This window comes from Pipistrellus kuhlii, unplaced genomic scaffold, assembly GCF_014108245.1.
Source record: "Pipistrellus kuhlii isolate mPipKuh1 unplaced genomic scaffold, mPipKuh1.p scaffold_m20_p_2, whole genome shotgun sequence".
Classification (NCBI taxonomy): domain Eukaryota; kingdom Metazoa; phylum Chordata; class Mammalia; order Chiroptera; family Vespertilionidae; genus Pipistrellus; species Pipistrellus kuhlii.
Genome location: NW_023425515.1, coordinates 18,461,836 through 18,489,171, shown reverse-complemented (window position 1 = coordinate 18,489,171; position 27,336 = coordinate 18,461,836). Strand labels below are relative to the sequence as shown.

The 27,336-nt window shown below is 39.3% G+C and overlaps 1 protein-coding gene across 4 annotated transcripts; it reads right to left on the bottom strand.

The window, feature by feature from the left end:
* On the bottom strand, positions 1-22,263 carry MFSD1 (major facilitator superfamily domain containing 1). 4 transcript variants are annotated; one of them, XM_036445652.2, is made up of 16 exons: positions 22,003-22,262; positions 19,465-19,517; positions 18,506-18,618; positions 16,066-16,108; positions 15,513-15,580; positions 12,982-13,090; positions 11,261-11,363; positions 9,252-9,350; positions 8,764-8,875; positions 7,762-7,818; positions 7,252-7,408; positions 5,268-5,365; positions 4,622-4,734; positions 2,786-2,833; positions 1,436-1,493; positions 1-68 (listed from the first exon to the last, which is right to left on the bottom strand). In XM_036445652.2, exons 1-16 carry the CDS (start codon positions 22,166-22,168, stop codon positions 65-67), a joined length of 1,401 nt encoding a protein of 466 aa, XP_036301545.1. In that variant the 5' UTR covers positions 22,169-22,262; the 3' UTR covers positions 1-64. The 4 variants fall into 4 exon arrangements, with proteins under 4 accessions (XP_036301545.1, XP_036301547.1, XP_036301549.1 ...); XM_036445654.2 differs by lacking the exon at positions 22,003-22,262 and adding an exon at positions 18,983-19,033 and having other exon boundaries at positions 19,465-19,505; XM_036445656.2 differs by lacking the exon at positions 18,506-18,618 and having other exon boundaries at positions 19,465-19,513; positions 22,003-22,263.
* Between the last annotated feature and the right edge of the window lie 5,073 nt (positions 22,264-27,336).

The window sequence follows — 27,336 nt, the reverse complement described above, 5'->3', positions numbered from 1 at the left end:
TAATGGAGGTTTTCAGATCAATGATGTGTGCAGCCCACTGTCATGACACAGTCATTTAAACTTCTCATCTGCAAAACAGAATGCAATATATTATCAACAAGGGGAGAAAAAAACACGAAGCCCCATCTGACTTACAGAATAAAAACCATAAACATTACAAAACACATAGCACCAAATACTGAGAGTCCATATTTTGCTGAATAATCTTTTAACTCCTCATGATTGTAAAAGTATCACAGGATCAATTTAGAAAATAAAAAAAAGCGAAGAGAAAAATAATCTCTTTTAACCCTATCATTCAAATAGAACTGTTAATATTTGGGGGCTTTTCTTTCATTTTTTCCTATTTTCCTATTTTTCTATTATATACAAATAATAGGTTTAAGTAATGCTTGCATACTTTAGAAAAATAGATATTTGCATCTTTATCTTTTGCTTACTTAACATATAGCATGCTAAATATCTGACTTTAAAAAGTCCTTCTAAAACATTATTTTAAAAACATACTATATGGGTGTAAAATATATTTAACTATTTCCCTATTATGGGACATTGGGATATTTCCAATTTTTTTACATAATAAACAGACTGTTGTAAATATATTTAAAACTCACAACACTTCTGATTATTTTCTTAAAATGTGTTTCTATAAATGGAATTACTATGTTAAAAGATAATTTGACTTGACCAAGAATCACCCCCAGAACTAAATAGCCTTGTTCTACCAGATTTTAACTTATTCAAAATTCACAAAACTTACAATTAAATGGTATATATTTAAAAATAAATTTTTAAAGTGAAAAATTAAGTATCAGATATAATAGAAAATAGAATCACTATTATGTTATAGCAATAGTGTATAATATACACTATTATGTTGTACAAATAATAGGAAATAGAATCACCATTATGTTGTAGCATGTAGAATCACTATTAGATGGTAGCATATACTCATGAAAAAAATTAATTTAACTTAAAACACACTATACACTTTAATTTGTTCCAAATGAATCAAAGAACACAAAATAGCATGTTGGCACCAAGAAAAAATGAAAAATGATCTCAACTAGTTAAGAAAAAGAAAGCATCAGAGAGAATTGAAGGCTGAGCTCAACAGAGGAACTTAGGACAAAGACCTTTGCTCCAATAAATTACGAATACTAAACATCTGTCTCTCCGAAGGCAATTTAAAGCCAAATTCTCCCACCCTGCCCTCATTTTAGACTTTGATACCCGCCTTTTAAAATTTTCTGACACAAACAAGAACGTTGTTATAGTTCCAGAGATGATCATTAGCTCTTGAAACACAAAAAAAACCTAATTTCTTTTTTTTAAAATACATATATAAAAAAAAAATCCAATCCTAATATCTTGAAATACAATGCTAATGTCCAAGATTTTCAAAATAAAGACTTTTCTCTTTTTCAATACATACTCAGCATGAGAAAATTTCATTTCTTCCCTTTGTCTTGCAGAATAATTTAGGTTCCCACCTAAAACACAAATAAGCATAGAATTTTTTTCAATGTAACTATTATAAAAATTCAAACATGCACGCAAGCTCAAGCACACACACACACACACACACACACACACATACATTTGCATTGATATATTATGAGAGATGAGAAAGAAATAGTTTATCTCTTGGAACCGTTCCAAGGGAAAATGTTTATTTTTAAATTGATATAGGAAACATCAAAATCTTATAAAGAACACACACACAAAGCACAAATACATGTAGTTCACATATATTCAGAAAAGAAAAAAAATCTGCAATTTCATTCTCTATCAAACACTTTCAACCATAAAATGAAAATTTCAGCTGAAAATTGTTCACTTTTTTTTTTTTTTTTTTAAATATAAGACAACACAGGAAGGACTTTAGGTTCTAAAAATACTTCTTTATGGCCCAGGTGATGTGGCTCAGTAATTAAGCATTGAAACATTTCCCTCTCTCTCTAAAATAAATAAAGAACATATTTTTTAAAAATACATCTTTATGTTAATATAAAAACAACATCTAGCCCAGTCTGCAGGGCTCAATGGTTGGGTGTTGACCTATGAACCAGGAGGTCATAGTTCAATTCCCGGTCAGAGCACATGCACAGGCTGCAGGCTCAATCCCCAGTGTAAGTGTGCAGGAGGCAGCCAATCAATGACTCTCTCTCCTCATTGATGGTTCTATCTTACTCTCCCTCTCCCTTCCTCTCTGAAATCAATAAAAATTATATAATTTTTTAAATCTAAAATTTTCTGAAACTTACATTGAACAGGCCAGAAAGAACATGACAACAATTTTAATGAACGTGAAGTTCCAGAATACATAATCCTATATTTAAAAAAAAGCATAATGTGCTAAGTGTCGACAGATCAATCGACCGTTTGGTTGACTGTTCAACCAGTCGCTATGACGTACACTGACCAGCACATCATGGACAGAAGCTCCAATAAGTTAGCTTGCTGCTGGGGTCTGGCCGATCGGGACTGGCGAGAGGCCAGAAACCTCCCCCGGTCCGTCCCTGGCCAGCCATCCCCAATCCACCTCTATAGGACTGGAAGGGACAGCCCCAAATGGCCCCGATCGCCAGTCAGGCCGAGGGATCCCACCAGTGGTGCACTGGGCCTCAGTTATATAATGAAATGTTTCCATCACTATGGACAGAAAGTCATTATACTTGAGCTAAAGCACTCGCTGGCTTCTAGAGAGGCATGCAGACTACCCAGTGACCCCACAAGATTATCTATCACGGTTTAAGAAGAAAATGCCTGAACTTCTACTTACCTTGGGCACGGTTCACCAAATAGAGTAAGACTACAGCTAAAAGTGACACTGGAAGTGAAAAAAAACATAGGACCCTTAAAAGACGTGTAGTTTTTCCCAATGATTCCTATGTAATCATAATTACAAAGTAAAATTAGACAAATCAAATAACTCTTTATTAACTGGCATTTAAAAGTAAAATCACTATTTACATTATTCTCCTGAAAGCACTAAAAATAAGTCACACAGCATTTCTCCAGGGGCTGCCTGAGTTCAGGGATGGCAAGGCCAGAAACGGAGAAGCAGACACCCACAGAGAGAGGACAGACCCACCTGTGGGCCATCCCTGCCCCTCTTTCCTCTCACTTATAAGTGCTGGTCCTTCCCAGCACTTCCCCAAGACTCCTGCCAGTCCCTGAACTATTTTTTTACAGAGAGCCAAACAGAAGTAATCTCTTTTTTTTTTTTTTTTTTTTGGGGGGGGGGGGGGGGGGGAGTGGAGGGGAGAATAGGTCTGAAAATGCCATGTCCATTTTACAAATTAATCAAACATTAGGATGTGGTCATGAGACTCCCAGAAGCCCAGAGTCAGTTCATACCTCAGAAAGTCAGATGCCTGGCTTTTTACCGTAACAGGTGAGGCCCACTTAATTTACTTAAAATTAACATGGCAACAAAAACATTTTAAAACCACGTGCTATTTGGTTTGGGAACCAAATAATATGAAACTGCAGCTTGAAATTAAACCATATGTTGTAGCATTAAAAGTAGACAAAAATAGCCCTAGCTGGTTTGACTCAGTGGATAGAGCATCTGTTTGTGGACTGAAGGGTCCTAACATTCAATGGTCAAGGGCACATGCCCAGTTTGTGGGCGCGATCTCCAGTAGGGAACAAGCAGAAGGCAGCCAATCAATGATTCTCTCTTATCATTGATGTTTCTATTTCTCCATCCCTCTCCCTTCCTCCCTGAAATCAATAAAAAGATATTTTTTTAAAATAGACAAAAACACTCATGACTGTTTTTTAAACTCTTAAATAACTCACTTTTTTAAAACAAATAAAGCTTTTTTTTTTTTTAATTTGGTGCTTATTTCTAAAATATGAGATAAAATGTATGCAGGCTGTTCATAAGCAGTTTTCTACAAACATCATACTTCAATTATAGATAGTCATTATTCCCTGTAAATGAAAATGAAGCCTGATAATATCTTCACTGGAATTTGACATTTTAAATACATGTTTGATCAAAGTAAAAAGGGCATCTTAATATATTATATGAGAATTTTTTTCAGATGAACACAATTTGTGTATGGTGAAGACAATCAAAGCAAAAATGCTGGTTTATTTTTACAGTTTTCAACTGTATTCTAACACATCCTATTTTTAACCAACAAATCATTACACATAAAAATTACATAAAAGGACTAAAAATAAAAATAAAACTGCCTGATCAATTAACCCTGAGCACACCTAAATCACACATATATCCACACATTCACACCTAGGACCCTTCAAATAGTTTTACTTTAAAGGAGAAAATGTTTGTTTTTTAATGTAAATATTTAAAACAGAAGATAACATCTATTCCACTGCTGCCTTTAAGAATAGGAATCTCCTGAAAAATGCCTGTAAATCTTCAGAGAAGTACAAAGTCACCTGCTGGAAAGCTCTCTGAAATCAATAAAAATATAAAATGCACAGGCTAAGAATCAGGCAAATCTGAGAGCTACATCTTAAATATTTGATTTAAAAGAAGGGCAAACAGAAAGTAACAATAACACCTAAAAGCACAAATAAGAACATTATGCTACGTATTGAAAGAAACTAAACAAATGTTGCCACATGGCACACTTACAAGACACGCAGGCAATGAAGAAAACTTCTAAAAACAAGTATCCCCGAGTATCCAATATCATGCCAGCAAGGATGGAAATGATTGCCAGCCCAAGATTCTGAATGGACTGCATGCTGCAATAGAAGAAATAGAAAAACACATTTTAATTTCAAAAGTCTTCATAGAGGAACAATTCACTACAAATATCAGTATCTACAAACATAGTATTAGTGTTGAGACATTTTCAACCGGAGATTTTTTAAAATTCCATGATGGTTTCCTCTACTAGACTTCATGCTCAAAGGTAGGGGAGCTTGCCTTATTAAGTGCACTATGAACTCAAAACCAAGTGAATACCAACTTCCTGCAGCCTTTTGGGTCAGAAACCAGAACTCAACTTCTGAGAAACCCTCAGATAAACAGGCAGTGGGAGGATAACGGCAGCAATTACCTCTATGAGTCAGCTTAATTCCAGCTCCCTTGCTGGAGCATTTTCATTGCTCCAAGCTGAGCAAAAACAGATTAACTGAATTTTCTAGTTATTTCCAGGTTTAGAGCGGTCCCAGAAGTCTACAGATGACTAGATTCAGGAGACCTGGAGTTTCATATAATAATAAGTTGGTACAGCAGAGAGAGACACTGCATAATTCCCGGTACAAATACTTACAAGCCATATGCAGTTCCCAGTTGATGTTCAGGAACTACAAATGCCACCATTGGCCACAATGCACAGGCAAGCAATGAATAGGAGAGTCCCAGGAGACTCTATACAAAGTAATACAGAAAAGGGTAAGTCTTATACTCACCAAAGAGACTTTCCTTTGATGTAGATTAGCAAGAGTGACATATTAGCTAACATATGAATCTTCATGCAAATGTTATTGTAATCAGGTTAAAACTCATGTTTAATCAAAAAATGTCCTGGCCCTCCCTTACAAGTATCCCTCTAGTGAAAAAATGCATGCACACTGTCTTAATCACATTATTTTTATGTATATATAAGTACCTGGGCCCAGGGTACAGTCAAGAACCAATGCCGTAAGAGTTTGGCTCAGTGGATAAAGCATCGACCTGTGGACTGAGGGGTCCCAGGTTCGATTCCGGTCAAAGGCATGTACCTTGGTTGTGGGCACATCTCCAGTACGGGGGTGTGCAAGAGGCAGCTGATAGATGTTTCTAACTCTCTCTCTCTCTCCCCCTTCCTCTCTGTAAAAAAAATCAATAAAATATAAAAACAACAGCCGAAACCGGTTTGGCTCAGTGGATAGAGCATTGACCTGCGGACTAAAAGGTCCTAGGTTCGATTCCAGTCAAGGGCATGTACCTCGGTTGTGGGCACATCTCCAGTCGGGGATGTGCAAGAGGCGGCTGATCGATGACTCTCTCATCGATGTTTCTAATTCTCTCTCTCTCCCTTCCTTTCTGTAAAAAATCAATAAAAATATTTTTTTTTAAATATATATAAAAACAACAAAAAAGAACCACTGCTAAAAAACAAGAAAGAAAACAAAGCCAATTTGTAAAAAATTGTTGCCAATATTTTAGGCAAGTTAATTTTCCAAAATTTATTAGGAATCACAAGTTAAACAACCAAGGCAGCATCATTTTTATTCAATTAAAAAGGGAACTTCATCATTTAAATTTAAATTAAGAGTTATACTTATGTGAGCAAAGATTATAATAATGCCAATATCCAAGAATGACAAGAACACTAAAAGCAAATACATTCTTAAATCACTGATAGAGCTCTACTGAATATCTACCAAGGTGTTAACTGTGCAAAGCCTCTACTGTAGCATTTCTATTGTATGTCTAAGAACCTGTCCTACAGAATTCTCACCTAGTGCGCAAAGACAAAAGTAGATTTACAGTTGTGAGAACACGAAACAGAGTTTGCTCTTGTATTACTAATTATTGTATTATTTTCCTTAAGAACTGTAATCCAACTTTTGCCCCACCTTATATATGTTCAAGATATTCTTTTATTAACAGGAAAGAAAAACAGCACTTCAGCTCGTGGTCTTAAAAATGACAATCACAAAAATTCGATGAATTACTTATCATTTTTTGACCTACTAAACATCAAAGACAAAAGGATGTGAAATCATGGATATTGGGCCGATGGTTTGGTTTTTTGTTGTTTTTTTTTGTTTGTTTGTTTTTTTGTCACCTATGATGGAAGGACAACTTTTCATGAAATACAGAAAAATAAATGGAACTACCCATGTTTCCCCAAAAATAAGACATCCTCCAAAAATAAGACCTAGCGCATGGAAAGATGAGACATCCCCTGAAAATAAGACCTAGCGCAACTTTGGGAGAAAAAAATTAATATAAGACACTGTCTTATTTTCGGGGAAACAGGGTAGTAAGCATTTGGTTTTCAAAAGACTATTTTATTTCAGATACTATTTTGGCATTGAGGTTACTCTATTAAATAAGTCAAATGAAATTAAAAATGCCCAATGCACTAATAATTAATATTTATGCACTTTAAAAATAGTTATTTTGTAGACACTGAAATCAACTCATTGTTTTCCTTACTGTCACAAAGCACTGCTATCAGAGGAGCTGAGGGCTCCTGACATGCAATTTTTAGGGTCCTCCCTGAAGCCCTGCCCGCCCCCCCCAGGTGTGAACAGTCACATTACCATAGCAATCCAAGGGTTCCACAGCGTGAAGGCCAGCAGCATGTGGGAAGCAAGGGTGGTCACCACTGCACACAGGACCCAGATGATGTTCTTTCCTGTTTTATCTACCATGAGCCCAAATATTGGGGACATGGGAGCTGATATGACATATACAATACTGCCCAGAGAATAGAAAAGATATTATTTAATGAAATGTATCCCAGCCACAAAAAAAAAAAAAAAAAGAAAGAAATCCAAGTTCCTAAATTCATTAGGCAAAGCAAACCCTAGCACATTTAGTTTAACAGTCCTCTAAAATGGTTATCGGTAAATAGGAATATAAGGATATAAAGAGTGGTCCAATGCTTCTTCGGTTTTCCCATTAATGCAAGATGGCCACTTAGGATCAAGTCCCAATTTGATTTGGATTTCACACTGTGGATGTTACATCACATATGTCTTATAACATTTGGTTATAATGAAAGACCCACACTAGGCACACAATAAGCACTTAGAGAATTAACGAAATACCTGTTAATAGCACTTGCTGCCTGGGAAGAAAATCCAAATTTCTCCATAAAGAACACTCTAAAATACAGAGAAAGAGAGAAATAAGCACTTTAGAGAGAACTACACTGTTTTCTGTTTTGTTTAATAAAGGCAAAACAAAAACTGAATACAAATAATTCTAAGCTTAATCAACTTTTCCTTCTTGATACTATTTTCCCACCTTATTTGAAATTATTCACATTTAAGTAACTGGCTAAAACTTTAGTGTTTATATAAATTTCACTAACTAAATAAAATATACTGATACCTATTTTTTCTCCTATTTACATATACTGCAAACAGTACACACAAATGTTCAGAAAACCCAATGCACTACCACAGGGAATTAAGAGAGCTCCTTTTCCATAAAAGCAATATGACCGGTTTTTTTGCTACATAATGTATATAGAGTTCTTGTCTCAAATTATTCAGAATTGCAGCCTGAATTTTAAGATTTTTATTACAAATACACACCCCCCCCCATAAACACATTCTCCCTCACACACTGTTCTGTTTAGACAGCTGCCAAAGAAAATAGACAGAGAAGTAGAAGATAAAGCAAGAAAAATTTTATATGAATCCTGAATTTGAATGTGGAGGAATTCCAATCCTAAAAAAAATATGTCCAATTACTATAAGCCAATATGCTCTCTCTATTCTCTCTAAGAGGCTTCCTAACCAAGGAATAAAGAGGAAATTTCAAAAAATATTAACCTAAAATCAAGCAGTAAAATAAACCAATATTTTGAATAAAAAACTGTTATTAGGTATTTCTTCAAATAATATTAAAAATATATTAAACAATACTAAACCTTAAGCTAAGAAAATCAGTTGTATCTCAGGATATGAAACAATTCCTGTGTATATATATATATATAAACTATAAATAGAGAAGCAAGATTAACAGCTAAAACAATTACATTTATGTGATTGAAGTCTCATTATAATTTAGTCAACAGAAGTGGAATGCTAGAGAATACTCACTTCCCCAGTCCAATGAAAGGGAACACTGCCACATAATAGCAGACACAGATGATAAATATGAGCCACAAGGGCAAGGAGAAGTCCTTCACATCAGTTAGCTTAATAACTTCACCTTAGACAAGAAAGGGAAGAGCCATCAGTATAATTTTACTTAACAAGTCAAGATTATTTTTCATTTATCATGTGATGAACCTTTGCAATTCAGTTGAAAGACACTAACTTAAAAAGACATTAGAAAAAGCAAAACCTAAGATTAGTATCTACCTACCAAATGATGAGGAACGCACGTCATTTTGCCAATACACAAAGAACATAGAAGGGGGAACATGTACCCCAAAATTTAAATAAACAGAAATAGATTTCAAAATAAGAGATCAAATAAGCCTCACTAGGTTTTACAACACTGCACTGGGAACTTGCATAGTTGTACGTTATTTCAAAAATGCCATAATTCCCCAAAGTCCCACTCTTCCCACACTGAGACTCACCAGTTTTTCCTTGTTCTTTATGAAGAATTCTTTCTGCTCTCTGATCCAAGTAAGCAAGGGCCAAGGCACAAATTAGTGAAAGAATACAGGTTATACCCCCTATAATTTTAAAAAAAGAGATTTTTAAAAGAGCCAGGCTGAAGGTTTCTTAAAACACATCCCACAGCACATCCCATTAACAGCTGAAAAACTTAGCGACCAAAGGGGATAGTATTTCGACACATGTAAGAAAAGCCCACAATTACAAGTGAGGACAGAAGGAAGGAAGAGCACGTGGTAAGCACTGAACAAACAGTAGTGGCTATGATTACATTACTTCCCAGGAGAAGGTTGGAGAATAGTCCACTCTTCTAATACAGAATACAAATGGAAGAAAGCTGATAGCCAGGCTAGCAAATTAGTCCTACTTTCTTACTTCAGTCTAAGCACCAATTGTTAGTGGATGTCGAGGGCGGGGGGGAAGAGAGGGATTATAAAAGCGAAGTCTGATTCTGTGATCACCTCATCTTCCTCCTGATTCCTTCCCCAAGTCCGTCACCCTTGCTCCTCACCTCTGGCAGCCCGAGAGCCCCACCTTCCCACGCACAGCTCACTCAGACTCTCTTTCCTCTGCGTATTCAGCATTACTCACTAATGCTGACCTCATATAACTATTGTAAACCGGATAATTAATCAAGTTTGCACTTGTCAAGAATTTTACAAAGAAACTTAGTAGCTTTGGCTGGGTGGCTCAGTTGAGTGTTATCCACACCAAAAAGGTTGCAGGTTCGATTCCCAGTCAGGGCACATTCCTAGGTTTCAGGTTCCACATATGGGAAGCAACTTATCAATGTTTCTCTCTCACATTAATGTATCTCTCTCTCTCTCTCTCTCTCTCTCTCTCTCTCTCTCTCTCTCTCATCAATAAACATATCCTCAGGTGAGAATTTTTATTTAAAAAAAAAAAAAGTTTAGTAAAATAAATGCATCTTTAACTGGCTGAGATAATATGGTCCAGTTGAAAAACTGCTAAAGAGACAGACAGTAGACATTAGTTCTGTCTCTGTGAATGATCTTAGGCACAGATCTTAACCTCTGTGGGCTTAAATTTCCCCATCTGTAAAATAAGAAACTGATTCATAATAGCACAGGCCTTTTCTAGCTCAAAAATTCTTTAACATTCTCAAACTCTCCATCAGAGAGGGAACTAGAAGAAATACTAAAAAGCATTTGTGAGCAGAAAGAGGGTTTAAGTAAGGCAAAGGATCTGAGGAGACGTGGGAGGAGGAGGGGTCCCTAGGAACGAGTCTGCTGTTTAGGATTACCACTCCCCTGTCCTCTTTTTACCAGGCTGTATCAAGAAAGTCTAAGGACTGAAAGATGGCACACGACAATCAGCCCCTCTGTAAGCAGCCCTCTTCACACCATGGGGCTCAGAAAAGCAGCGCGGGTGGCGAGTCCAGAGGGCCTCGTTCTCTTCTCAGTGACCCGCCCAGCCCCCAGCACACTGGAGCCTCAGCTGAGAGAACTTAGGGCCAGGAGGAGCCTGTACACAGTTTTGGCCCAACACCTGCAATCTTACAGCAAGGAGAACTGAGACACAGAGGTTAGCTTCCTTGTCCAGGGTGACTGACCTGTCAGAGCCAGGACTAGAACCCAGGCTCTGGACCCCCAACTTAGTGAATTTCCCACCACATTGTATCATCTCTACAAAACTAAGCTCTACATTTCTAAATTCCTGATCGTTTCAGAGTTTTCACATACGCGCTCTCAGTTAATCATCAGACCAATGCTTAAGTAGACAAGAACAGGACAAGATCCTCTTTTTTTTTTTTTTAAGGAAGTAGAAATGAAAACAAAAGCATGAATGCCTCGCTATATCTAATTAGGTCAAAGAACTCAAGAATTGTGCAAGTAAAATTATAACCAACGTGATCTAACCCTGATTCCAGTGTTACTTCCTCTCTGCTGTGACACTTCCTATGTCATGTTCAGAAGAGACAGAACGTGGGACATCAGGATTCACTAACCGATCATAAGTGTGATTCCAAGGGTAGTGTGACCAGCAGAACCCAACGAAGCTTCAACTTTGGAATACAGCCATCCCATGAGGTTCATGTTTACTGTACTTCCCTGAAAGAGAAGGGAGGGAAAATTAACCAATTATTTATATATTTATATTTATATTTATATTTATATTTATATTTATGTGTGTGAGATATATATATATATCTATATATCTCCTTGTTCAAAAACTAGGATGTGAGGCGGCTTAGAGAATAGATATATAGGACTATGATTAAACAGAGGTGAATTTTTTTTTTTAAACATGAGAAAGGAAAAAACTAACAAACTAAAATAAAACCACTGATGAAATTATTACACACAAAAAAAAATGTCAATTTATAGAAAAGGTTAATATTCAAAATAGCAGTTAGCCGGGACCGGTTTGGCTCAATGGATAGAGCGTCGGCTTGGGGACTGAAGGGTCCCGGGTTCGATTCCGGTCAAGGGCATGTACCTTGGTTGCGGGCATATCCCCAGTGGGGGGTGTGCAAGAGGCAGCTGATTGATGACTCTCTCTCATCGATGTTTCTGACTCTCTATCTCTCTCCCTTCCTCTCTGTACAAAATCAATAAAATATATAAAAAAAAAAAAAAAAAAAAAAAAAAAAATAGCAGTTACATTTGTAACTTCCCAGTAGCCAAAAAAAAATGAAACTCGAGTTACAAAATTTACAGGGAACCGAAGACAAAACAAGCCTTAGCTCAGAAAAAGCACAGCTCTTCCGGGAACGGACACGTGAAAAAGAATTCGTCTTCTGACTGTCCATAAGAAGATGGTAAAAGTTACAGATAACATCCTCATGCGTTTATTCATTCATGTAGCAATTACTGAGCCCTAATTATATGCCCGTCACTGGTCTAGGTGTCAGAAAAACAATAAGAAACAGAACAAAAAAAAATGTTTAGCTCTCAGAGGGCTCTCGTTTTAGCAGGGTGGGTAGAAGAGGTGAACTCGGTAGTATATTAAATAGTGCTTTAAAATGCTCGAAAAAAAGGGGGAACATACAAAACAGGGAAGGGGACTATAAAGAGGCAGAGGCCTCACTGAGAATGTGACTTTGGAGTAAAAGCCTGGAGGAAGTCAGCTGAGGACATCTGGGCATAAGGAACAGCCAACCTCAGGAAATGAGCCTGTCTGACCAAGAACTCAGAGCTGTCTTCATAAGCAAAATGCTGGTGCACAGCGAGGAGGTAGACATTAGCCACAGAGGGCAGGTTTGGAACAATCGGGAAGAGCTACTTGTGCGTGCAGATGCATCTCTACGTGAACTTGAACTTCATAAAGTTAACTGAAGTCGATGGGCTGCCCTATCAACACAGTGAGTTTTGTTCACTGAAAACTTGCCTAAGCAGAGCCAGATGATGGTATGTGAAGACTTTCACAGCAGGGATGCCCACATGGGTAAGACATTAGACAAAGAAACCTGTTAAGATCCATTATAATGCTCAGATTCTCTGAATTAATGTTTATGTAGCCATGTTAGACTGTTCCTAAGTAAAGTAAGGTTAGAAATGCCTTAATTAAAGTTAGGTACATGCTATACTGTGGTCTAGAGAAATACATTAACAAATCAATACCTAATCTGTCATACACAGCACTTCACCCTGTAATCTTTAATAAGAGATCCCTGTGATATTCAATCCTGTAATTCCTATTTGGCTTCATTGGGTCTGTCATACTTACAATTCTAGCCATGCTAAGTTGGAGTCCAAACACCAGGTTCAGTTCTTTGCCTTTAAACCAACTCACAGCATATGTATTCTGGGCAACTGCTAATGACTCCCCACCAATCCTAAAAGTGGGGAAAGGAAGGAAAGTCAAGATTCTAAAGAAAGACCACAGTCAGCAGCAGCAGGTTTAAAGCTCTGACACCCCTCTAACTGTCCATAAGATGGTAAAAGTTACAGGTGGTGGTGTCGCTCCCTCCTCCCCCAAATCAACCACAGACTATGGTAAATGTAATGCTGTGTGACCCCAAGACCGGGTCATAAAAGATGAATCTGCTTTTTCGTCAAACACTTTCACTTGGAGCCCTAGCCACCTCAGAATAAGTCTAACTACCCTGAGTTCACCATGCAGTGAGAAAGCCACGCCATGCTCCACGGAGAAGCCACACGCAGGCACTGCAGCCAGCAGTGCAAGTCTTCAAGCCGTCCCAGCCAGGTGCCAGCCAAGTGAATCAACTAGCTCTCAGATGACTGCAGCCCAGAGCTTCCATGCAGCTTTCCAGCTGAGGCTCCAGCCAGCAGGTGCACAGACAAGCTGCCCGTTCTGTACCCTGTCCAATTTCCTGACCCACAGAGTCCACTGCGGAGCTTTGGGGAATTTTATATGCTACGATAATAACCAAGACGGCAAGAAAAGAACTCTGGGTTACCATGTCACGATCTATGCGACAAAAATGTTCATGTGTAGCCCTGGCTGGTTTGACTCAGTGGATAGAGCATCAGCCTGCGAACTGAAGGGTCCCGGGTTTGATTCCGGTCAAGGGCACCTGCCTGGGTTATGGGCTCAATTTCCCAGAGGGGAGCATGCAAAGGCAGCTGATCAATTAATTCTCTCTCATCATTGATGTTTTTATCTCTCTCTCTCTTTCCCTTCCTCTCTAAAGTCAATTAAAAAATGTATTTTTTTTTTTTAATGTTCATGTGAATAGTGAGCCATGCTTTGTGAAAACACAAAAATTCACTTTTCAGGGGCATACCTTCCATATTCAACTTTCTCCTACTTTCCTTCCGTAAGTTCTACACACTGACCAGCCCCACACCTAGGCCTTCAGCTTCTCTTCCATATCCTAACTCTGAGCCTTCTTCACCACTCCGTCCTAGTTCAAAATCAGTTCCCTTCTCTTCTGCTTATCCAAACCCTACGCTGATATCAACACCCACTTTGTCCGTGGAGCCACTTCTGACCACAGTTCCATGTGAATCCCTTTCTATTTTTATATACATTTTTGTTTCGTTTTCTCTCCCTTAGAAAGTTTTTGGACTATGTTATATGTGTACATATCCTTGTTACAAATGAAAATATTAAATGAATTGTGCTTTTAAATTAAAAACTAAGTAAGTTATTTCATCTGGGTTAGGAAGCCCAAGGCTGGACTCAGAATGGGCTTACTAAACAACAATGAAATTCATGAAGGCTCCTGGTATTTTGCTCATTCAGACTTTTTCAACAGGTTCAAAAGGACCTGTGCTTAGCCACTAAGAAACAACAAACTACCAGTGAATCGACAATCTAGAACACATGTGTCAAACACAAGGCCCGTGGGCCAAATCCATCCCGCCAGGCCTTGCAATGTGGCCCGCACCGCGCTGTCATCACTGCACTCCGCTGCGTTTCCATCACAATGACAGCTAATGACTGTTCAGTAAACCATTCGGCCCGCGATTTAGGCTGGATTTTAGATTTTGGCCCCTTCTCTGATTGAGTTCGACACCCCTAATCTAGAAACTGATGGTCTACACCACATGTGTCAAACACAAGGCCGGCAGGCCAAATTCGTCCCGCCAGGCCTTGCAATGTGGCCCGCACAGCGCTGTCATCACTGCACTCAGCTGTGTTTCCATCACAATGACAGTTTATGACTGTTCAGTAAACCATTCGGCCCGCGATTTAGGCTGGATTTTAGATTTTGGCACCTTCTCTGATTGAGTTCGACACCCCTAGTCTACACCCCTAGTCGGCAAACTGCGGCTCGAAAGCCACATGCGGTTCTTTGGCCCCTTGAGTTTTAAGCAAAGGCCAGCTTAGGAGTACCCTAATTAAGTTAATAACATTTTACCTACCTATCTAGTTTAAGTTTAAAAAAAATTGGCTCTCAAAAGAAATTTCAATCGTCGTATTATTGATATTTGGCTCTGCTGACTAATGAGCTTGCCGACACTGGTCTACACTATCATACTACAAATGAGGTTTAAATCATAGTCTTCAATATATCAGAAATTCAAAACACCTAGGAAATACATCATTTCTGGGGAACTATTTAATATTCAAACCAACACAGTTAAATTAACTATGGCTACTCAAAATTATTACTTGCTTGGAAGGAAAATTAAGACAACTAATAAACAGTCTTGTGTATATGTGGCTACATTTCAAGGACTTGAAGTAATTCTCTATAAGAGACAATAATATATTTTTATATCCTTAGTAAACTGCTTGCTGACCACTAAAACAATATATTAGGTCAAATGAAATTATGCATAACTTACCCAAACACAAACCTTCCAAGTTCCATCAGCCAAAAAGCGTTAAATATTCCACCCAAAGCAAAAATAACCTATAATATAGAATATAACATAGAATCAATAAATTCAAGTTAATTCAAGGTATTCAAGAGAAATAAGTAACTTATGATGAATCACAACTTCTACTATAATTTTAGTATTCCTTGTTAGGAAATCTGTGAAATTAAAACATTAATGTTCATCTGTCTCAAGCCTTAAAATGAATTATGCCTTCTACTATATAGGCATTTGTGAGCCTTGCTTAATTCAGTTAGGCGGTGGTCGGCAAACTGCAGCTCCCAAGCCACATGCAGTTTGAGAGCCGAGGTTTGCAGCTCTGTTGACTAATGAGTTTGCCGACCACTGACCTAAACTCTCAATTCCAATAATTACAGGCTGTTGTTGTTCCTTGTGATTAAGCCCCTATCTGCAGTTTGCAGACCACTAAGTTAGGCATTCATTAAAGACATCTTTGCCAGAATTAGAAAAGAATTCACATCACTATCACTTACTCAATGAATGTTTTCGCCTTCCTTACCTGTCCGATGCAGACAAAGCAGCTAAAAATAATGGTGCCCCATCTGTTGGGAGAGAATATGAGTTAAGAATATGGCAGTCACCACATCTTTCAGTCATGTTTTCTTTGACCCCTCTCTTTTTAAAAGGACAAATATCAACCATGTTAATACAGTTACAAACCTGTTTACTCAAAGAGTCTACACTTGGAGCATCTGTTTAATGCTTCCAGAGTAATAAAATGCCTGTGTTGGAAGAGTCCTTAATGAGCACAGGAGTAAATGTCCTCCCAAAACTCAAGCCCTCTCTCCACCCTGGTGAGATGGCCACACTGCACTCAGCCCTGGAAAACCCACTATGGCCCCAAGGCCACACATGGTCCATCCTGACCTGTCAACATAAGTGAGCAAGGTCTGTGACATACGAAGTGGAATCTATCCTCCTACAGTGTCCAGCTAATTCTATCCCTTTAGATCAAGCAAAATAAATGTATTAGGTCTAGTAATAATTAATGTCGTTTTCTAATACTTTTTTAAATCGAATTTATTTAAACAATACAACAAAATTTAATCAACAATATAGTTGCCGTTGTTTTCTACTACTTGTGCCCAACGCTCAGGAAGCATTTTAATCCCTCTGTTGTAAAATTCTTGTGATTTTGATGCAAAAAATTCGGTCAACGCATTTTTGAGGCATTCTTCATTATTAAATTTTTTTCCAAGAAGAAAGTTTTGCAAAGAACGAAACAAATGGTAATCGGAAGGGGCAATATCAGGAGAATATGCAGGTTGAGGGAGAACTTCCCATTCCAACTGGCGCAGTTTTTCAGCAGTGATTCTTGCAGTATGCGGTCGTGCGTTATCGTGGTGAAGAATTACGCCCTTCCGATTAATCAGCGCGGGTTCTTTTTCTCTTAAAGCTTGGGCTAACCTTTCCAATTGGGCACTATACACTGCACTGGTAATGGTTTGGGTAGATGGTAAAAGTTCATAATGAAGAATTCCTTTAAAATTCCACCAAACACACATCACTTTTTTCGCATGCAAGTCAGGTTTTGGCGTGGGCTGCGGAGCCTCATTTTTGTCCAACCATTGAGGCCGCCTTTTCAAATTAACATACAGCACCCATTCTTCATCTCCGGTAACAATTTGCTCTAAAAACGGCAAACGGTTTTGACGAGAGAGGAGCCAACTGCAAATTGTGACTCTTTGATTACGGTTGTTGTCGGTCAACTCATGAGGAACCTATTTTACAAACTTTTGGACCTTGCCAAGTGCACGCAATTGATTGGAAATTGTTTTTTGTGAACAATTTAAAGTTGTCGCAAGCTCTTGTTGGGTAATTTGAGGATTTTGCACCAAAAGAGCTTGAAGAGCTTCTTGATCAAAATTGGACACACGGCCTCGACCACTCTTGTCATCTAACGAAAAATTTCCCTCGCGAAATTTCTCAAACCAACGCTGGCATTTTCTGGCGCTAACTGCATCTTGACCAAGAGCACTACAGATGTTTTTTGCAGCCTCACTTGCTTTTCTTCCTAATTGGAACTCGTAAAGCATGCAGTGCCGAATATGCTCTTCATCCGCCATCTTCTTAGCCCTAGTTTTGCAACAAAAACCAAACCAAACACAAACTTTTTCAAGCAAAACTTGTTAATTGCACTTCACACGTTCTGTAGATACCACGTGTTTGAAGGTTATATCAATACAAGTCAACACCAAGCAAGATTTTAAACGAATGTTTAAAAACGACATTAATTATTACTAGACCCGATAATTCTTCCTTTATAACCTAACTCTACAAAATGTTTTAAAGTTAGTCCCCAAGTCTAAACACTCAGTTTCTTCAGTTCTTTTCCACCATGGCTAGGAGACCCTCCATCATTTTGCCCTCTGTCTCCTAAATATATTCTACACCTCTCTTAAAGCCTCCACTAACAACACACCTACAATCAGAAAAATGAGAAGTAACAAAGCATTTAGTGTGAATCCTTCTATCTAATAAAAGTGATCACAAAGTTCAATCCTAAGAAAAGCAGAAAGCCTCAATAGGGAGAGGCAAATACTACATATGTGCTGGTTACTGTACATCCATCTCAATCCTCATAATCACTTTGCAAGGCAGGAATTATTATCCATATCCTGCCAGGAAAGAAACAGGAGCTCAGAAAGCCAGGAACAGCTCAGAAGAGTTGGAGGTTGAGCAAGTGGCAGTAATGGGATTCGGACCGTGGCCTGCCTGATCCCAAATGGGGGCAATATCTGAGCTACCTTATTTCATGAGTCCCAACCTAGTTTCAAAACCCAATTCCAGAGACATAAAAGTATCTTTAAATAAATACTAAAGCAGATTATCACGGCAATATAGAATCTTATTCAGTTCTTTCTAGAAATTTAATTTAGTTCTGTGTTTTCCTAATACCCAGATTTTAGCCACAGGTGAAATATTTTTTTCAAGCTTACCGTATTCCAAATACTCGGTCTATCAAAAAGCCACCCAGGAAACACAAAACTACATTGGGCCAAGAATACCAGGCATACAGCAGCATGAATTTTGTGGTATTCACCTGCATATCCTATATGAAAAAAAAAAAAACAATAACAAAAGAAAAAATATTTTTTCCAAATAGTTAAAATTAGTAACTAACAAATTAAAATCCTTTTTCTTTTCTTTTTTTTTTCTGTGTAAGGCAAGAATTTCTTAACCATTTGTAGTCACTTAACTGCTTTGGTTTCTCATCGTAGCTATGGCCTCTGCCTCAGAAAAAGGTCACATCTGGGACTTCCTTGGGTCCATATGCCATTTCACATCCCCCACTATGGAGACCACCTCTGTCTGCATCTGCCCATATGTCTATCTTCTCACTGCCCTATACTACCTGCACTGCCGCTCCCCACCACATGAAAAAATAATCTTAGCCTCCCCCTCCTAACTCGTACCTTCTTTCCCTTTCATTCTAGAATGTGAAGGGCCAATCTATGCATGTCTCCCTGTCCAAAGACAGAGAAAAGAGACCATCAAAATGCACAAGAAATTGGAACTATCAAATTCATTTTTACAAAACCAACATGGACAATCCTCTGCAATTAGCATCCACGTTTTAAAAATAAAATAACAACAAAACATACTACCAAGTCATTTGTCAGTCAGGTGATTACGCAAAGGAAGAATGACAGGCAAAGAAGTCTAATACTTTTGGTAATACTGAGGAAATAACACATAATTATTTATCTGAGTATGAAACAATATCAAGATGCAAATGAGTGCTATAAATGAATCTTATTCCACCCACAAACTCTCCTTGGTGACTACAGATATCAAAATGGACTCATTGGAGACTATGCAGACTAGGCAACCTGAGAGCTAATGAAACCTCAACAAATCCTTCCCTAAAGCAAACAAAGGTGAAAAATCAACTTACCCGTTTAACCTGGGTCTGAAGGGCAGCGGGATTGTCATAGCAAAAATAGCTGCCTAGAAAAAAGAAAGGACAAATATTTTCTAAGTAAAAATACTATTCACAGAAGAGTTTCGACTTGCAATTACTACTCAAATGGTGATTTTTAAATGTTTATACTTGGGGTTCGCGAACTGACACAATGGAAACTTTTTTGAACCTGTTCCCCGTCCATCATTATTTTCTAAGCTGTAACCAAATAATTCAGAGAACACATGTCCAATCACTTACAAAGTATTAGCCAGCATATACAGCAGTGATTCCCAACCTTTTTGTGGCCATGCCCCCCACCTAGCATCTCTAAAATCTTGATTTCCTTCCCCCCATAATATAGAATTTTTATCATTAAAAAAGTGAACTTATAACCAAAACTGGTTTGGCCCAGTGGATAGAGCATCGGCCTGAGGGCTGAAAGGTCCCAGGTTCTATTCCGGCCAAGGGCATGTACCTTGGTTGCGGGCACATCCACAGTAGGGGGTGTGCAAGAGGCAACTGATCGATGATGATTCTCTTTCATTGATGTTTCTAACTCTCTATCCCTCTCTCTTCCTCTCTGTAAAAAAAAAAAAAAAAAAAAAAAATCAATAAAATATATATTTTTTTAAAGTGAACCTCTATTCACGTGGAGGAAGCCTAAAAGGCCATTAACTTGATCTAAATAAGCTTCGAAAGAACATGGTATCCATGGAAGAGAAAAATAAAAGAATGAAAGGACAGTTGAAGTATTGAGGAAGAAATCACTAAGAAATTGTTAAACACACACACACACACACACACACACACACAATAATATGAAGTGATATGAAAAAATAATAGCAAATAAAGTTTCGAAACATATAATAAAGTACTGAAATGCATAAAAATGTCACAATATATATTTATATACTGTATGTGAGGCCCCTAGAACCATGAGAAATGCAAAAAATTCACTGTTAGTAACTCATCCTCAAATTGCCCCTTTTAAAAGTCAAATTGCCCCCCTGTAGGGTGTGTGCTCCACGCTGGGAACCACTGATATACAGCAAATACTGGGAACAGGAACTATGAAGTTAATCAACAACTAACTGTCTTCAAGTGGAGAGAGGTCTGGCATTCATTCACTGGGCTTTATTCCTAAATTACTATCACTGACAGGTTTATAGTAGGCTTTGGGATAACACTGCCTCCATTGTCCCACTCTAAAAGTACATATTAGAAAGTACAGATTCGAGAGAGAAAAAAAATGTCATTAGAAAGGTATAGATCTGGCTTTTGAAACCCAGACAAGTAGCCATAATTTACCAAAAACGACCTATTTCAAAAGAGATCATTTTAAGAGTTTTGTGTTGTTCTTTTTTGTTCCTAAACCAGCAATTTTAGTTCCTGCTTTAATCGCTTTTGTAAGGGGTACCAGCATCATGATTTAAAGTTAATGGATGGGCATCTCTTTCCAAAAAGGGACTGGCCAGGTTGCTCACAAGGTTGTGGGTCCGATCTCTGCTCAGAGCATATGCAAGAAGCAACCAATGAATGTGTGGAGCGGTGGAACGACAAATCGACAAATCAAAATTTTTTTTAAAGGTTGAGGGGAGGGCCTCAAAACACAAAGCCCCAAGTATCCTACATGCCTGTTGATGTATCCCAGCAGTAGCATCAAGTTACCCACCATAATGCTCCAAAACTTGATTACACCGGTTCCTGTGAGCGCCCTGAAAACACACTACTACTTCCATACCAAACTAAGATAGACATTGAAAAGTTGCTGAATAAGTTAGCTCACAGGAAGGTGTTTCAAAATTTATCTCAAGAAACTGCCTTCAATCTCACTCATCTAGGGGAAATGGTGAACAACATAGACTGGTGAACAAGAACAGACCCAGAGATAAGGAGCCATGGGTCAGACTGCTGGACCCCAAAGGGAGGGTGGGGATAAAAGGGAGAGATCAACCAAAGGACTTATGTGCATACATATGAGTGGTCAAGGACACTAGGGGGGTGGGGGATTGGAATGGGGGGTTGAGGACAAATATGTGATACCTTAATCAATAAAGAAATTTAAAATAAAAATAAAAAGAAACTGCCTTCAGATTTCCTAAGTGAAACTAACCACCGCCAAAACCACAAGTCCCATCCAGCACGACTGCTTTCGCAGGGGCCAGGCGGAGAGGAAGAGCACAGCTCCTGGCTGAAGCTTTCAGAAAGCCACAGTCCATTTCCAAAAGCCGGGGAGAAACGTATGACACTACCAATGAAGTTGCTGATTTCTTAAAAAGCCTTTTCCATGCGGAGGAGGGGAGCAGAGGGAAGAGAGGTGGTTCAAACTTTCTGAACCGAGCGCCAGGAGAGGAAACTTGGTCTAGAGATCCCTTCCGGTGGGCGGCGCGGGGGAGATGCTAGGAGCCAGGGAGCAGCGAGGGCACAACTCGCCCAGCGCAGCCCCGGAACCCCACGTTTGGTCGCCACAGGTTTGAATGGGGCCGCGAAGAGGAAAGGGGGGAGGCCCGGGAGCGGGCGGCAGCTCACCGAAGCCGAGGAAGCACATCAGCAGCAGCACCAGCAGCCGGTGCGCCAGGCGCCTGGGGTCGCAGAGCGCGGGCAGCGGCCCGGGGTCGGCGGCGGTGGCATCGCCACCGGCCTCGCCAAGGCCGCCGGCCAGGAGCCCCCGCGCTTCCTCCTCCTCCTCCTCCATGGCGCCCGGGGAGACCGAGAAACAAAAGCAGCGGCAACACCGGTACCTCCCCACAGGATCGCCCAGAACGGAGCCCGGACGAGACTGAGGGCACGTGACCGCGGTCGCTCACGTGACGCCGCAAAAGTCACGCGGGGCTCCACTCACGTGATCACCGGTGGGCGGGGCTGGCGGGGAAGCCCGAGAGGTGGGGCTTGGGCGCGTTCTCTTGCTGGGCAACCTGTGTCTGTGGGGCTTCGGACCCTTGGGCGTCCACCCTCCCGCCCCTGCCTGCGCCTCCCGCATGTGCTGTCTTTCCTGACCCGCTTACAAATGCACCCACTTCGGACCGGCCTTCTGCCCCGGAGAGCGTGCCTCCCATCCATCCATACGTGCTACTCTCCTGCAGCATTACTCCCCGCAGCCCCCTTTTGTATTATTTTTTCTTCTCCATTTTTTAATTAAGGTATTATATGTGTACATATCTTAACATTGCCCCCTCCCCCCCCACCCCACTCCCATACATGCCCTCACCTCCCAGAGTTTTGTGTCCATTGGTTATGCTTATATGCACGCACACAAGTCCCTGGGTTGATCTCTTATCTCCCCCACCTCTCCCTAACCTTCCCGCTGTAATTTGAATGTCTGTTTGATGCTTTACTGCCTCTGTATCTATCTTTTTGTTCCTCGGTTTATAATGTTCTTTATTATCCACAAATGAATGAGATCATGTGGAATCTTTCTTTCAGTGGCTGGCTTATGTCACTTAGCATAATGCTCTCCAGTTCCATCCAGGTTGCTGCAGCCCCTTAATACTAACAGATTCTTAATACTCACAGGCTCCATTTAGTTTACCTTTCTGAGCTAGTCTCAGGCCTCAAAGTTCACGGTTTAGTTCACGGAGAGGTCAACAGAAACTGATACGTAGAAAGCAACATGATGAATGGATGCATGTAATGAGAATGACGACAGAAATAAGCACTACACTCTATTAAAATGCCTGGGGATACCATCTGGGAAAGGGAGAACAGGTGACTAGTTTAATCAGCTTGGAGGAACATGACAGCAGAGAGGCTGGAGAGCGCTGAAGCCCTTGAAGTGGATGTCTGAGCTAGGATTAGTAAGAAAGAGCAAAGAAATGGTGCCTGTTTGAGGGGCCTATTGGGGGAGATGGTTAGGAGGAGTAATAAAGACGCCAACATAAAACAACTCTGTGTGTGTGTGTGTGTGTGTGTGTGTGTGTGTTCATATTTATCTGGGAATGAGAACAAAGGAACTCGAGAGTAGAAAACAATAAACCTGGTCCATGAGAAACCATGCAAAGATTTTGAGCAGAGCAGCAAGAATGAAAGATTTGTGTGTTTAAAAATTCAGACTGGCACCTGACACCCCTCCCCTTTTTCTGGTTGTCCCCAGGCTTTGCCAACAGGATTTCAAGAGTGACAAGGCCAGAAGTTGTGTAACCATGAGGATTATTAAGTATTGGAAAGATTGGTGGTAGCAAGGGCCTATACTGGGGAAATAGGCATGCAAAAGGAAGCAAAGAAGATGAAATAAGTATCTAGGTGAAATGAAGATTACTTTATAAATAATAGCATATGAGATTTGAAGGAAAAGGAGAATTTGAGAATGTCTCCCAGATTCCTAACTTGGGCCCCAATAGAGATCAGAATATAGGAAGGGGGTTGGGGGCTGTCAAGAGATAGATCAGCTGAGGCCGGTTTGGCTCCGTGGATAGAGTGTCAGTCTGCAGACTGGAGGGTCTCGGGTTTGATTCCAGTCAGGGCATGTGCATTGGTTGCAGGCACATCCCTGGTTTGGAGGGGGAGGGGGCAGAAGGCAGCTGGTTGATGTTTCTCTCTCAATGTTTCTAGCTCTCTGTCCCTCTCCCTTCCTCTCTGTAAAAAATAAATAAAATATATATTTTTAAAAGAGATAGATCAGTTTGGGAGTGTTGCCTTCGAGATATCTATACATGGTATCTCCACTTTCCACCTCCCATGCTGTCTTCATCTCCAAAGGAGACGCCCCCAGTCTAGTGAAACCTCTTGCCAAGATGACGAACAACTCCATCTTCCCGCTTACAGTGCTCACTTCTCTGTCCTCATCTGACTCGATTTCTCAGCATCAGTTGATGCCTTGGCCAGCTCCCTCTTTCTTGGCCCCTTGACACTACATTTGTCTTGTTTTCCTCCTAGTTTATTGAGATCTCTCGTTTGCTGTCTCATTTGTCAACTTCTCCTCTTCTACTTCAAATCTAAATGTTCCTGAGCTCCAAGGCCCAGTGTTGAGACAAACTGACGTCACATACCTCCTGACACGAACACAGCACTCTGTGGTATAACTTAATGTCACCATGAAGAAAACATAAGACAAACCCAAAATAAGGGACGTTCTACAAAATATCTGGCCTCTGCTTGTCGAAAAAAAATCAATGTCATAAGGAACTGCTGCTGGTTAAGGGAGATGAAGAGACATGACAACTGAACCCAATGTATGGTCCAGGATTTATTTAGCTCTAAAAGACATTATTAGGATAGTTGACAAAATCTGAATAAGGCCTATGACTAGATCATTTTATTCTATCTATATTAATTTCCTGATTTTGATGATTATGCTGTGATTATTTTTTAAAAAAATACATATTAGGATATTTACAAGTCAAAGGACAACATACCTGCAACTTACTCTCAAATAGTTCATGAAAATATCTATGTATATGTGTGTGTAGGCACAAACATATATCTGCACTAAAAAAATAGAAATATGCAAATTCACCTTCTGTAATTCCCACCAGCCAATCAGGAGTGAGTATGCAAATTAACCCAACAAAGATGGTGGATAATTTGCATACACAGGCATCCCACTCCATCCCAGCCACTAGGGGCCTCTGGGCAACATGGGAAGGCAGAAAGGTGGCTCCAGGCTGGAGCAAAGGTGATGCTGGCAGCCAGGAGAAGGAAGGCCCACTCTTGCATGAATCTTCGTGCATTGGGCATCTAGTATATGTATATGTATATGTATATGTATATGTATATGTATATGTATATGTATATGTATATGTATGTAGAGAGAAAGAAATAAAATAAATATGATAAAGTGTAAACATTGGTTATCTGGATACAAGATATATGGGAATTATTTGTACTAGTCTTACAACTTTTCTGTAAATCTGAAATTATGTCCACAGACTTTGACATCCTGAGAGCCTTGTGAGTCTTTGTATCTCAAATACCTAGTACAAGGCTCAGTTTGAAAAATGCTTAAGTGAATAGATGAGTCCCTTAAGTCAGGAGAGAGTTGCAGCAGCAAGTGGTGTAACAAGGAAAGCTTTCTGTCATGGAAACATTCATTCCCACCTACACAATGAACTTGCTCATTCTAACTGCACTGACCTATTATTAGTAAAGCAAATTGCACTTGTTTTGTAACTACTGAGTGATGAAAAAGTGAGGATGACTCAGGGTATAGGTATAGACTTGATTATCTGGGACACATGGTCACTGGATCGACCAGCCAGTTTCATTGGTGTGGGCATGATCTTAGGCTCTGGAGCAAAGTTAGCCCCACAGAAAGAAAAGAGGATAGGATTCTTTCAAAAATCTGAGTTCTAGACTCAGCCTTCTTGTGCCTTTACTTCCTACCACTCCTCCTGAGGGCTGTGTGGGCCAAAAAATTCTCCTATCACCATGCTATGTGGAAGCCAAGCCAGAAATCTCACAGCCTTCTTCAATGCCTTCTTTCCCTCCCTGCTCTGTTCCCACCTCAACCTCTCCCCCGAGCAATGTGAATTTCTAAGTGGGACAAGAGGGAGGTGTGTCTGACTCTGCCTGGGAGCCAACAAGCAATGGTAGGCGAGCTTGATCTCAAAGAATGGAGAAGACTGAAGGGAAGGAAGAAGAATGGGAGAGGAAGGAGAATATTTCAGGCGAAGGCAACATCACATGCAAAGGTTTAGAAAAGGCTACAAACCCATATCAATGACCATATCAGCTTCATCCGCCTCTCTGTGGAAGATTTGAATGTCTGGTAAAAATAACTAGAATGATCTGAGTGATGGGACTCGAATTTAAGTCTGGTTTTCCCATATATCAACTCATGAAAATTATTGTATAGTCTCTGGTCAAGTTTATGTAATCACAAGAATGAAAGTTTGTATGTTCTTATTTGAATGAAATACAAATTTCAAAAGAAAATGATGTGCTATTATCAATAGTCCCAGTTGTATAAGTTTGCCCTTATATTTTTAGAATTGAATAAGCAAAATCAATGCCCCAGAAAATGGGAAGACATATACTCAGAGGTTTGGGGAGTCTTGGCTAACATTTACTAATTGTTCTTCAATTGCCTCCTTCACCTTTTTTTTTTTTTTTTTTTTTTTTTTTTGCATTAGCACCCATGACCTGAGAATCTATGGCATTAAGCCTGGTACCTTGCCTTTGACTGTTCCCAGTAGGAGAAAGCATTTTCTTCACCTCTCGGCTCTGGGACTCAAATAAATGGACTGTTCTTTTACCTCTCAGCTCTGGGACTCATATAAATGACCTGTTTATCTATTAACATTTCCCTCAGAAATATGTTTGCAAGGAAGTCCACTCCATACACCTACTTCCTTTGCCTAGAATATAAAATTAACTCATTTGTAAAGAACTACAGCATGCTCTAAAGCTGAAATGATGTCTCATAAAGCTTAATTTTAAAAGTTGCCTGAAATGAAATTTGTTTGTTTTTTCAATAAGAAAAGCTATTATATGTTTTGGGCTCTTTGCACATTTATACACCTTAAATTTTCCATCAGTAAAAGTCATATTTGTGACCTGCATACCCAACTGGGATGCCAAACTTATTGTGGGATTTTTAACCATGTTAGTGTCCTCATATGAAAAAAAATATATATGAATGTATGCATTCATCTTTTAATATATTTCTTTTTTTCTCTTTCTGAACGTGTCTAGCTATGTGATCAACCATATGCCTTTCTAGTTATCTATTTATCTATTATAGAAGTCTGTTGTATAGATAAATTATAAAAATAAACTAACCATATTTTTCCTTCCTCATAACAGATGAAGGGGGTCAGGAGAGAACAGGCAATATTATATTTTCTGGTTGGAAAATTTTAAAGTAACTCTCCAGCTTGGTGAAAGAAAAAAATATATGTATATATACACATACATGTATATGTGTAC